We start from the raw sequence: 14223 nt of genomic DNA on the forward strand, positions 1-14223 counted from the left end.
GGGGGGGTGTGTGTGTGTACCTGAGGGATCGTAGCGGATACTAACTTGAGTTTGGGCTCTCCACAAAGCCTCTGCTGGATGAAGGACCTTTGCAGAATTCAAGGCTCAAAGTGCTCAGAAAGAAAAATACCATTACAATGTACCTAAGTGGTGCTGGAGACAGTGCCACATGAATAACTGTAATAGTAGTTAAAGTCCAAGTATGATTCATTACATGTTACTTGTTAGATGCTTTTATCCAAAGCAACTTACATACTCAATACTGTGGGCAATCCCCACAGGAGCCATTTGGGGTGAAGTGTCTTGCCCAGGGACACAACGACATGCTGACTGCAGTGGGGTTTGAACCTGTGCTCCCCTGATCCGAACACCCACGGACTAACCCACTGCGCCACAGCGTTTGATTCATCACCATAATTCTCTCGCTGGACTCAAAATGTGAAGAGGTCAAGTTGGCTCCGATTCTTTGTGCCGTGCAACAAATCCGGTACGAATCACTTCCCTGACTTTCATTTTGACTACCTTTTCAGATGTGTGCATTGTAAACTCACAAGTCTCAAACAAGTCAAACTTTGCTCCCGACCCGGCTGAGTGACATGCGTGTGCTATTAACCGGAAGCTTTTATCTCGGTGTGTGTGTGTGTGTGTGTGTGTGTGCCTCCTGGCCCGTACGCATGTATCATAAGGCCTTGTGGGCTCCTGTCAGCACCTAATAGTGCAATTTATAAAGCTACAAGCCAGATTTCCGTGTAAATGCAAAGCCATGTCACACACGACAAGTGGGAGATTAAAATGGAGAGCAGCTGCGCCATCCATCCTACTCTCCAGCGCTCATCTGCGGCCTGAATCTCCTCGCAGGAAAATTGCAGTTTTTTGTTAAACTGATGAGTGTGTGTGATGTGTCCGTCTTCTGGTCTCTCGCTCTCGATTGTGTTGTATAGCACTCTCCTCTCATTTGATGGAGTGCATGCGGCTTGTAGACTAGCCCTTCCTCTATCTGAGGTCCTCTATTTTCTCCTCCGTGAATAAGAATCAGGTGTCTGCAGAAAGTGATGAGACCTGTGCTTATCTTAATGATTCTGGTCCCAAGTCCGTATTGATTTCCCCCTCATCTCTGTAATGTAAGTAATGAGAGGAGGAATGCCACGGGTCAGACACAGAGGCGCTCACACAGAGCTGCAGGAGTGATGATACTGTACTGAGAGTCCTGCTGCTCGAGGAGAGACAAAGATATTTGTTTGTTTACTCATCTGTGTGCACCGCAGTGTGTATCAGCGGAGTGATACACACACTCACAGTTTGTCTTTTTTGGGCTGCAAGCTATTTTCATTTTAGATTAATTGTTTGGTCTCTGAAATGTCAGAAATTAGTCACCAGTTCCCGGAGCCCAAGGTGACATTTTCAGACTGCTGGTTTTGTACAAACAGACAAAAACCCAAAGATATTCCATTTGTATAACAGAAAATATAAGGTTTGGTATTACTCTCTTCGTGCAGATATTCAGTTGGACTTATCTCTCATATCTGTACAGTAACAATGTAGCTGAAGCCAGTAGATGCTTACAGTAGCTTAGCATGAAGTGAAAATTGAAAGACAAGTCCATTGGCTGTTTTACCGGGGGCTTACATGCCTGACTACTTTTAGTCCCAGCCAAGAAAAACAGCACATACTAAAGATCAAACATCTACCTGTGTTTTTTTATAGAAGAAAACTTAAAATATATAATGTACTACCTAGTGATCTTTGGATGGTGGTGTAATATAACCAAGTATATGAACTAAGTACTGTCATAAGTAAAGTAGAAGTATGTCAAAATTGTACGAGAGTATTCCTCTGTTATACTACTTTCTGCTTATATTCCAGGGAGGGAAAAGTCATTCTTACTCCACTACAGTTATTTGACGCTTATCTCAATTTGGCTCTCCATTGATGAATCCCTTAAATACTGTCACATGTATTTGTATGTTATAAAAACAGAATTATATAAAATACCTACCACATTGAGAGGAGCCATCATGCAGATCGCTGTCTTTTACTTCTGATACTTTAGGTAGATTTTGCTGATAAAACTAGCTAAGTAACATCTTTGATTCTGAACATTTATTTGAGTATTTTTAGGACTATGGTATTTATATTTGAATTTAGGATTTAAGTCCGTCTTCCACAACTGTCTCTGGCTCTCATTTCTGTTTCTATGCTAAGCTAAGCTAACCAGCTTCTGGCTCGGCTGCATATTTACTGTACAGACATGACAGTGGTATCAATCTGTACTCTAAGAAGTCCCATTTCTCATAATGTCAAATATGCCTTTCAAAGGGTTACTCAACTGTTAAAAATGTATTTCCTTTTGAAGGACTAATAATTAAGCACCGATGTTGTTAATAGGATTTTTTTGCACATGATGAAAATGTGCCATTCTACTCAATAAAACATGTTTCCTAACGGTACTGCATTCAGTATTTTTTAATAGAAACAAGGTAAAAGTGGTGTGTGTGTGTGTGTGTGTGTGTGTGTGTGTGTGTGTGTGTGTGTGTGTGTGTGTGTGTGTGGTGTCCTCAGACATGAAGATGAAACATGGAGGGGAGGCCAGTGACTCACCTTCACCCTCCACTGACGGCAGCTGCGATTCTTACTTTTCAATCTCTGTCTCCCTGTCTGCTCGTGACATCAGGCTGTGCCACACTGAAATAATAATGAAAGACATGCGGCGTTACAAGGCCATTATTCCCACGAGCTAAAAACACATATCTGACCGACTTCATGGCTGAGTGCTGGACCATCTCTCTTTTGTTTTTGAAAAAGTACAGCCTCATAAACTGAAGGTAACACAGATCAAGCAAACATCAGAGGATGATAAAGGGAATACAAGTATGTATTAAAGGATGATAAACAATTCAATAGTGAGACAGATCAATCAAATGTTCTTAACGTGCATTAAGGAGGATTGATTTCTCATTATAAAGTATAATATCATATACTTACTTATACTAGTATCATTTATTTTTTATATTTTTTTTTTCTTTTTCTTTTATTTATTTGTTCTGTCTTTGTATACATGTATGTATGTAGGTACGTGTTTGTATGTGCATTTGTACATGTGTGTGCGTATGTACACACATGTGTATGTGTATATGTGGGTATACATATGTGAGTATATGGGTGCATGTATTACTGTTACTATTCTTTATTCCCTTATCTATTAATTTTCTTTTAATATTATCTTCTACATTACTTTACTTTTACCTATACATGTATCGATTTATTTAGTTAGTTATTTAATGTACTAGCTAGGACCGGGAGGGGGGGAAATATATATATATATATTGAATGTATGAATGTAAACACATTATGCCTGACTCAATAAAAAAAATAATAAAGTATAATATTATAAGACTGATGAACAGAGATGAAAATGTAGGCTTTTTATTTTTAATATCTTCAATTTAAGTCAAGGTACACCTATTGGAGCTTTTAACCAGGTCTCACAGTCTTGAACAGCAGCAGCCAGAGTTGTTCTGTTTTCATCTGCTTTTAATACTATTCTTCTCCAAATGATGTTAAAAAAGCTCAAACAGATGGATGTGAATCCTTACTTCATCAGATGGTATCACTCCTTCCTAACTGAAAGACAGCAGCAGGTGAAAGTAAACTCGACCCTCTCTGACACACAGGTCAAAAGCACAGGGGCACCACAAGGCTGCCTTAGCTCTCCTCTTCTCTTCACACACAAATGAGTGTAGGAGTCAGCACACACACAACCACATTATAACGTTTTCTGATGACACAGCCATACTCAGTCTACTGACTAGAGACTCAGACATTTCTATTTATAAACTTGAGATTGAAGAGGTCGTGAAGTGGTGTGAGGCGCACAACCTGGTGTTAAATGTTAAAAAAACAAAGGAAATGATCTTTGACCCCAAGTCAGTAGCTGATCACAGCCCAGTCCTTATCAACAGGGAGGGAGTTGAGCAGGTTACGAGTTTGAAATATTTAGGGATTTATTTTGATGCTCAGTTAGGCTGGGCCCATCAGGTGGATCAGGTATGCTCAAAGATAAGCCAGCGCCTGCATTTTCTGCGTAGGCTCAGGGTTCATGGAGTGGATAAATGTTAATGTTCTACAGGGCAGCAATGGAGTTTATTATTCGTTATGGCATCACAACCAGGCTTGGATTTTTGTCATTTTAGGGGCAAGGCCATTTGGCCTTTGGTGTCACTTTTTGAGACTGAACGTAGATTTTTGCTATATAGCACCGTTACTAAAACTACTGTCTTCAAGGCCAAACATAAACTTTAGATCTCATGCATTTTAATATTCATCGTGGCATTCCAGCATATCAAAATGACTTCCTACTGTGTGCTTAAAAAACCACATGTTTGTATCCGCTGGATCTTCTTTGCTTTCTTAGTTTGTTCTTGGTGTAAAATTGAGTTTGCATAAATAAAACAATGCAATCTGGACTAGGAACATAAAGCTGTTCATATCGGGCTTCACTGAAATGTGGAACTCTCTCCTGTTCTTTATTTCTGTTCTCAAGTTTGAGCTAAACAAATATTTAAATTCAAACCCACACTAAAACAAGAGCCACAGAGCATTTTATATATGCTGCCGCTATTGTTGCTGATGAGAAGGAGAATCTTTGACTGCTGAAATTACTATCATCACTGCTGGGAATGATTGACATTTCAAAGGCTGGCTGACAGGAGAGCAGCTGGAAATCCTAGAGTTGTTCTGTAAATTGGACAACCTGTCAGGCGCACACCGTCTCCAAACAGCATGTGTGTGCTTCTCTGTGTTAGTGCGTGAATCATTAAATATAGCGGGCTGCCACATGGGACTAAATGTCAATGTTGTTCAGCTTTAAAGACAACAAGCAAAGTGTGTGTGTGTGTGTGTGTGTTCACTGGTGATAGAGATTGTCGTTTGAACAACCTGTGTGACACATTCAGAGCATCCTGCTTCCACTGCTCAGTCTCTGCATCTCTTTGTCAGTACGGAAGTGGCCAGTTTCCTGTGTTTTGTTGTTCAGGGAGTCAGAAGGTGTCAGACTGACTCCCACCCAACCAGCTGACTGAGGCTCACATGGGAGCAGGTCAGCTGACTGCTCACACACACACACACACACCCACACACACACATTTCTCATCACAGTTTGTGAGAAGGCCGCTCATCTTCCAGATTTGATTTCTCCAAAGTTTCAAAGCCCAAGAAAGACCCTTAACATGAACTTTGTGCCTCAAAACTACTATTCATACTTTCCAAAGTATTCAATACCTTTTTTAAACTGTTTAGGGCTTCATGTTGCGTAAAGTCAATGCTTTGCTGTGAACAAAGAAGGCTTTCACGATATTGGAGGTAATGATCGGTTTGAAATATGATTCATATCATTGAAAATAAAATGAAATGATCGCAATGTGATTATTTTGATATTGATGGATCTGTACCGAACAAGGATTTGTTTAAATAGTCTGTAGAATACTTTTGCAGCCAGCACTTCTCTGATGAACCGCAATATATTTTTTTGGGATATTTTACTTTTACTAAATAGTGTGCTTCCTACAACTTGAATATTGCAACTTTCCATATTAAGATTTTGCTCAAATATTGTCAATTGTGCATCCCGAGTATATCATATTTCTTTACTCTCTCAGAATCAGAATACCTTTGTTAGCCCCTCAGAGGGGAAAGTTACATTTGTTACAGCAGAAAAGAGCCAAAGACGGCGTAATGTTACCTAAAAAACATGCATAATTTGTTTAATTAAAGATAAAAAAAATTAATTAAATAAAAAAAAAAAAACGTTTTTATTATTCTCTGTCATTTTAACGCAGTGCAGCTTTCTTATTTTCTCTCTCTGATCTGTTTGGGTCTCCTCTCCTCAGATCCATGTTGGGTTCATTCTAATAATTATGTTTTGCATATTTTGCTTTTACTAAATATTGTGCTTCCTGCAACTTGAATATTGAGATTGAGATTGTGCATCCCGAGTGTATCATTTCTTTTCAATATCTGTTGTTGCCACATTTCAGTTTCTTCATCCCTCAATCTTTGATACTGTGCAGCTTGCTTTCATTTATGATGTTGGCGCAGTGGGTTAGAGCGTTGATCATCAGATCAAGGGGCGTTGTGGAACTCCAGTTCGAATCCCGCCTCGGCCGCCGCTGCGTAATCGCTGTAATAAATGTTTTAATGAATTATTAATGTTATTCTTGTGGCTTCTCTCTGATCTCCGTCTCTTTCCTCAGATCCATGTTGGGTAACGGGGTGAAGCGTAAACTTGACGATGATGAGGACGTCCTGGAGGAAGAGCGGCGCCCCCCCTCAGGAGGCGTTGTGTTTCAGACCTCCTCCACCCGGCAGACTCTCCTCAACATGTCTCTGATGAAGCTGTACGGCCCGCGGCCCGCCGACCTCCGCCTGCAGCGCCGCGTGCTCATCAACAACGTCATCCAGCGCATCCACAGAGACTTCAGGCAGGAGGGGGGGGGCGTCGGGGCGCTCTTCTTCTCCTCTTCATCGACCGTGAGCGAGGACGAGAGCTTCCACCAGCCTCCATCTTCCTCCTCCTCCTCTTCCTCCTCCTTCAGCATCCTCTCCTCCTCCATGTCCGGACTGCTGGCGGACTCCTGCCTCACCCCCGCCTCGCTGCTGGAGGAGGATCTTCCCATGTTCTTCACTCTTCCTCCCTCCTCTTCCTCCTCCTCCTCTTCCTCTTCCCAGCACCTGCTCCTCTCCCCCAGGACGCCACCATCGCCCTCTCCGTCCCCCAAAGACAGCTTCTCCTCGGCCCTGGAGGAAATCGAGGAACTCTGTCCCTCCTCCTCCTCAGAGTCGCCATCACCGCCTCCTGCTCAGGTTTTATTTGATGTTATCATGAAGGAGGAAGAGGTGGAGAGTAAACCTCCTCCTCTTCCTCCTTCTCTTCCTCCTCTTCCTCCCCTTCTTCCTCTTCCTCCTCCTCCCTCCCAGCCCCACTCCTTCCTCACTGACTTCACCCTGGACGACGTCCTCTTCACAGACATTGACACGTCGATGTACGACCTCGGCCCCTCAGGAGCCCCTCCGTCCAAGATGGCCCCCATGGTGACGGCGGACGATCTGGTGCGTTCGATGTCGGGTTTCGGAGCGCCGGGCGCTCAGAACCAGCCGTTCAAAATGGACCTGGCCGAGCTGGACCACATCATGGAGGTGCTGGTGGGCAGCTGAGCAGAACTTAGTGAGGCTTTGTTCATTTTGTACAGTTTTCAAAGTAACAACGGGCTTCACTCCGGGTCGTCTGGAGGATCACAGCTGCTGAGGGAATTCACTGATGAATCACACGGGCTGGATTTCACACGGAGAGAAATCCACTGGAGGTTTCAGGCAGGTGGTTTATTAATGAAACTTAAACACAAGTTCAAAAGTAGTAAACACGGTATAAAGGCCTGGTCAATATTTGGTTTTAAAGCTCAGTGAGTTAACGCTGCAGAGCTACAGGTAGAAAGAAAAGCTCTTCCAGCTCTTTTTGGTGCTTTGACCAAAACCAACAGCCTCTAAATAAAACAAGGCTATCTTTCATAAGAGCCTTGTTTTACTTTAGCCTAAATGCTAGCACTTAGCCACGGAGCTTCTGGTTCTCAGGGCTTTGAACTAGCTAGCTTGCTAACTGCATAACAAACATGTTAGCTAAACTGCTAACAGGCAGAACATCCTCACAGCTATTCATCCTCACTATAGAGTGCCACATTGACGCTTCCTAAAACCCGGAAGTAAGTTCGCATTTGACCACTTCCGGTTCCTTCGACAAAAACCAATGCAATTTCTCCACAGGATTTTGGAAGATAGTTTCGAAATAAGGTCTGTGGTTGAGACACGTTCAAGAGACGGATCACGTTTTGTTCAGCCGGGTAATCTCCACATGTCTACCCTACTTTTATAATTCTCGAATCATAAATATAATAGATAGATTTATGATTTGAAGATTATAAAAGTAGGGTAGACATGTGGAGATTATCCGAAATTGCATTAGTTTTTGTCGAAGGAACCGGAAAGAGTTTACTTCCGGGTTTTAGGACGCGTCACTCTCCTAAACTTTGTATGTCCTGAAAGAAGACGTTTAATTAACTGGATAAAGGAAAATAGCTTATAAGCTACGATAGCATCCTCCTCTTTTGCCAAGACAGCTTGCTATTTGTCAATGGTGCAAATAATAATGTCCAAATTGAGTTGAACTTGGTGAGGATTGACTGATTTTCCTGCAGATTGTGAAGCTCTGATTGACCGGGCCTTTAATGTGTGACGCAGACCAATCATGTGTATAAACACACACAGCAGAGTTAGTCTTAGTCCCTGAGCGTTGAGAACCCTGAGCTCCACACTGAGGACCCGCCGTGTGAATGACTCCCTCTCAGAGACACAATGAGCTCAGAGTTTGTCTTCCAGCTCCGATGACTCCGGCCTGAAGTCCCGTTTTCCTACCGCTGTCCGAGAAATTGTAAAGATCAAAAAGAGACTTTTTTTCTACCGCCGGTGCATGTTTCCACAAATATGAGATGAAGACAGAAATCTCAATAGCATTTATAAAAAAACAAAACAATCCAGTGCCTTTTTCTAAAACCTCGATCACGCCGTCACGTCTTGCTGTCGCTCGTCACGAAGCAATACCTGTTCTTAATTACCCACAATGCATCATGTTATACCTTTTTGAAGAGGATCCCGCCTGCAGAGATACTTCGGTCCAGAACGAGTGTAAGAGCATCTCGACGTGTGAATGTTGAGCTATTCCTATTGTTGTTTTTCAAACGGAAACATAACGTCTGAGGTTTTTTGTATTTTTCCACAAATCCAAGGGAAAAAAGCAGATAACAAATTTCATTTATTTGTGTTTTTATTGGATTTGACAACAGGAAACATATATAACAGCAGCAGACTTTAAGTTTCTAGTTTTCATTTTCTTTAGCCGGTTTGTTGCTCATAATATCCGACTTACTTCCTGCCTACAGATCAACTTTGTGTCTGAACAGTAATCACTGTTGTTGTTGTTGTTGTTGTTGTTGTTGTTAAGTCTGTCACAGTTTCTGGTTTAAAAACAACCTTTACTTTTGGAAACACAAAGAGTAAAGCATCTTATTGGTTGAGTTCAAACCTGAGCTAAACTAGCAAGTGTAAATTAGCTGAAAATCAAGGAACTCAATTATAAATATTATTTAAAAAGAAAGGTAATCATTTCATTTTACTTGACAAAAAAAAAATGTTTCCCCAGGTTTTTTCACTTAAATTCTTGACTTTAATCCAGGGGTGTTAAACTCAATTTCATCACAGGCCACATTAGCATTATGGTTGCACTCAAAGGGCCGGTTGTAATTATATAAATATATAATATTTATATAAAATAATGTATTATATTACATTATTGCCTCTGAATTGGATTATTATCGGATAGGATATTAACTTAGTAATTAACTACGTCTGAAAGCAAGGCAAATAATTGCAAGTCTCTTCAGTGCGCATGTCACAAACCGAGATGCATTGTGGGACATGTAGTTTATGGGCAACCTGCTTCTGTAAAGTGGCATGTAACCGTATAATAAACTTATTATTTTTCTTTGCTAGCTCTTGGGGGGGCCACATAAAATCAAGTCGCGGGCCGAATTTGGCCCCCGGGCCTTGAGTTTGAGACCCCTGCTTTAATCTAAGAGAATTAGCAGGAAGAAAAAGATAAATAACCATAACACTTTCCCTCCTAATACATGTATAAAGTATTTTTTCATTACACTTGACAGACATTGGATGTTTTTAAGCTAATACCCACACCAACAACACTCAAATCAATGTGTTTGTCAGCGCTCACTTTAAACTCAACCAATGAAATTGTATCTTTCTAAAAATAACATTTCAACCTGGAGTTAATAAAACTCACATTTGGAAAAAATAGAAAGTATGTTGTTGATGGTTTGTAGTAAAATGGTGACTCAAGTTTTCACAAGCAGACATTCCCTTTACCAGAAATAACTCTATGAATTATTTATTACCCCGCGGCTCCGTGTGTATTTATTGTATCTCTGGACACTAATATTTGGTTTGTACAGAAACATAAATATGTATTCTCTGTAAAAGATTTCCCCACCAAGGCTGCCCTCTCAGTTCAGGCTTAACTCAGAGGTCCTTTTGGGTGGAAGTCTATGAAATATTCCGTCATTTAATAAATGATCGGAGGTGTTTTTTAATACTATGTAATATATTTTAGGATTTCAGCAATTCAATTCAACCTATGCCACTGTGTGTGTGTGTGTGTGTGTGTGTGTGTGTGTGTGTGTGTGTGTGTGTGTGTGTGTGTGTGTGTGTGTGTGTGTGTGGGTGGATAAACATGTGGGCCAGTTTCAAATGACTAAATCTGAATAGAAACTTTAAATAAAATGGTTTTTTTTACGTTTCAACCGGGATTAAACTTGCTGATGTGTGCCCAGATCTAAATATCTGTGGCCCAAAACATCTTTTATGTTTAGTTATTATAATGCTTTAAAATCAATGTTGCTAATCATTGATATATGAAACAAATCCCCCTTGCATGTTGTGTGTTTTACACAAAAAATGCCATTATGTAAACAAACAGGCATTTAAAAAAATCTTAACCTTTATAAATATCTGGTATTTCTGTTAAAAATCTATCTGAGCTGAAGCTGGTAAAGAGACCTAACTCAGTAAAAGTGGAAAATAATATTAAAAATGTGATTGAATTGAATGGCAGTTAAACGCAGTGTTAAAGCTGAACGGTGTCGCCCCCTGCTGGACAGATGCGGTAACAGCACGGAGTTACACCTTTGAGTAGTACTGCATCCTACTGTGTCCTTATGTGAAAAAATAACATTTAATTCAACATCCAATGCCTTTTTTAAGATTCAATACCCTTTCTTTTGTATTGCTAAGATCTTCCTGTAGTTGTTCCTCCACTATTCACACTGTATTTGTTTTTTTTTACAGCTTCAAATCGCTTACTTTTAACACATTTCCAGTGTAAGCATCCACCTGTTGTTAATCAGTATTTAAAACTTAGAGACAGGGATCTAAATTAGGGATATCAATTAATAAAATATTTACATTACACACTGTTTGTTATGAAGAATAAGTTACATGGTGCTGTGTGTGTTTTAAACCCTTTCATAGAAGAGTATCAGCATCCAAAATATCAGAAAACTGTGTTCTTTGGTTCTAAAGTTGAACATTTTTAATATAAAAATAAACAAAAGTATGAAGAATGTGACTTCCCAAACCCTTTTTTTATTTAGATTTAATCGATTTAATCATTGGAAACTGGCTCCATGTTGTTTATCCTGACTCTTCTGTCTGTTTCCATCCAGAGAATGAAAGATTGGTTGTTCTCATCAAACCAAATGTTTGTATTATTATGTTGTTGTTGTTGTTGTTGTTGTTTGTAGCAGCTCTGTGGCTCTGCAGGTTTGTACTGGACATTAAAGGGAGGGATGAAGTGATTCTGTACATCGATGCCTTCTCCTATGCAATACATCATGTTTCCTTCTGACGGCGATTATTATTATTATTATTATTATTTGAATGTGATGAGGATTCAGCTCTGAGGGGGGGGGGGCACTTTAGTAATTTTATTTTATACATTAAATGAAAATTATCTCATCTTTGTCTTCCTGTCTTTTATTTTTTTTAACAGATTTGATCTCGATTGATTACATTTTTTTTATTTGAGAGGAGAGGAGGAGAGGTGAGAGAGGATCTGGTTTTATTTAAACTAATAAAAATTTGATTTAATAAAAACAAATTTAAATGATGTATTAGAAAAAATAAAAGAAACATTTTATTGATATGACCTAATTCAAGTAATAGTATAAGTAGCATTCTTAATTATTCAGTCTCTAAATGTTAAATAACTACGCTAGTGAATAGTGTAATTAAATTAAAATAGGTTACATTTAAAGCCTTTTTAACATCATTTTACCATTTAAAGACTAAATTAATTTGTACATTTTATATTTCTATTATTATTTTACAGTGAATTGAATGCATTTCTTCAAACATAATGCAAATGTTTTTGGCATTTTTCTTTACAGGTTAATTTAATTTATAAACAATGTAATGTCTATTTATTTGTTAGCACAAGTTAGCCTCTATTAAAGGTAGGGTAGGTAAGAATGGAGAAACCAACTCGAGTGCGCTAGAATTTGAAAATACGCAGCCGAAAAAAATCTGCCCCTTCCTTCAGACTTCCTTACAGAGCCCCTCCTCCAAAACACACGAACGCGCACATGACCAATGAGGGCACGAGGTAAGTTTGTGCACAGATGGAAGGCTGACATGCAGGTAGGCGATCCAGTTATTTTATAGTATGCGTGTATGTGTGTGTGTTAAAGTATGTGTGTGTGAGTGAGTTACAGTATGTATGTGTGTGTGTGTGTGTGTGTTACAGTATGTGAGTGTGTGTGTGTGTGTGTGTGTGTGTGTGTGTGTTACAGTATGTGAGTGAGTGTGTGTGTTACAGTATGTGAGTGAGTCTGTGTGTTACAGTATGTGAGTGTGTGTTAGAACAGTATGTGAGAAAACAGTATGAGAGTGTGTGTGTTACAGTATGTGTGTGTGTGTGTGTGTTACAGTATATGTGTGTGTTACAGTATGTGTGTGTGTGAGAACAGTATGTGTGTGTGTGTGAGAACAGTATGTGAGTGTGTGTGTTACAGTATGCGAGTGTGTGTGTTACAGTATGTGAGTTAGTGTGTGTGTTACAGTATGCGAGTGTGTGTTACCAATGAGGGCAGGAGATAAGTTTGTGCACAGATAGGGTTAGGGTTATTTCATCCAGTTACTTTAGCCGGGCCGGCTCAGATGATTGGTCGTGCTTTTTACAGCGCCACGGCTTCCACAGATCACATTTTTGTATGTATTTATTGTCAAAGCATTTAATATATTCATTGCTATCGGGATGTTAAGAGCATTCCATGGAATATAACTAAGTGTTTCTGAAGTGAATGACCTACCCCCCCACCCCCACCTTTAACATTTTGGCCAGAATTGATACATATTTTCCTGCATGTCTGAGAGAAATCCTTAAACAAAACAAGACTTGGTTGATGAAAGTGTTCATGTGCGTCCGAAAGAAACAGAAGCAAGCGGAGAAGATAACTATTTTAATTTCTTGTGTACACTAAAAGTAAAATTTACACACTTATAGTCTCAAAAGAACCCGGGCATGCACGAAAACCGTTTGACAGGCTCTTCAAGTGATTCAGTCTTTTTCCATAGGAATTTTCCCGTAACATTTGACAGTCCATAGTTTAACTGTACACAGTCTAAAGCCACAGTGAACTATGATTACATCCATTTCATCTTTACAATGTGCAAAATCCTCCTGGGAGACGGGGCTGACAGTAGTATGAGCAAAACAACAACAAAACATGAGCGGCAACAACAAAAAGCACTTCATATTAGGAACAGAGAACAAAACCCGACACGAGGAAGCAGACATTGGTCCCTTAATTCCCTTCTGATTCGAGTCGACCTTCACTGACGAGAAACCTTAAGTTAAAGTGGTTTTAACCCAAAAAAAAACAACTCCTGTTTTAACCCCCCCCCCCCAAAAAACAACAAATGAGGAACCGTGAGTGCGGACACAAACAAGGAAGGACACTTGCTTTATATCCAAAAGCTGGAATGTGTAGAAAAATTAAACATGGAATAAAAATGAAAACACACACCAGCGTTTAGTCGGTTCCCAAAGCAAATATAAACAGTCGTCCTTCAGTTCTAGAAACGGGGGATAGACTGGAGAAAAAGTAAATGGGGTGTGAAATAATTTACGTTAAAAAGCTGTTCAATTACAAACAGAAAGAAAGACACAGAGCGGGTTAAAGAAACGTTAAAATCTACGGGTAAAAACTAAGGCCTTTAAACACAAGACGATCAGCTGGATTCTGCAGGCAGTGTGGTTTCAAGTCGATAAATATATATATATATATAGATTTTATATATATGTTTATAAATGTATTAATTTAAACATATATACCACTTCACTTTGATTCGGCAAGTGTTTCCTTCACAGACACTCAGAGACGTAAAATCATCCAGAAATCATTCAGAATAAAAAAAGAAAGAAAGGAAATTAAACATTGAATCCCTGATTATATACATGATGATTCTTCTAGAACCCTTCTACACCTTCCTCTATAAATTAGCAACTCTATAAATTAATTAATCTCCTATTCTGTGCAGGTCGTCGTC

General features: G+C 39.6%; 2 protein-coding genes across 2 annotated transcripts in view; one reads left to right on the top strand and one right to left on the bottom strand.

The window, feature by feature from the left end:
* The window catches only part of LOC104947411 (SERTA domain-containing protein 2-like), a 59720-nt gene extending 51826 nt beyond the window's left edge, over positions 1 to 7894 (top strand). Inside the window, exon 2 of the mRNA XM_010773409.1 lies at positions 6249 to 7894. Coding sequence (XP_010771711.1) covers positions 6253 to 7209 — 957 coding nt within the window. The 5' untranslated portion in view covers positions 6249 to 6252 and the 3' untranslated portion in view covers positions 7210 to 7894. The remainder of the gene's footprint in view (positions 1 to 6248) is intronic.
* Positions 7266 to 14223, bottom strand: part of LOC104947465 (aftiphilin-like) — a 14774-nt gene continuing 7816 nt past the window's right edge. The window contains exon 4 of the mRNA XM_010773476.1: positions 7266 to 7352. Within this exon, the coding sequence (XP_010771778.1) occupies positions 7266 to 7352 (87 nt within the window). The remainder of the gene's footprint in view (positions 7353 to 14223) is intronic.

Source organism: Notothenia coriiceps, unplaced genomic scaffold (genome assembly GCF_000735185.1).
Source record: "Notothenia coriiceps isolate Sejong01 unplaced genomic scaffold, NC01 NC01_scaffold00012568, whole genome shotgun sequence".
Lineage (NCBI taxonomy): Eukaryota > Metazoa > Chordata > Actinopteri > Perciformes > Nototheniidae > Notothenia > Notothenia coriiceps.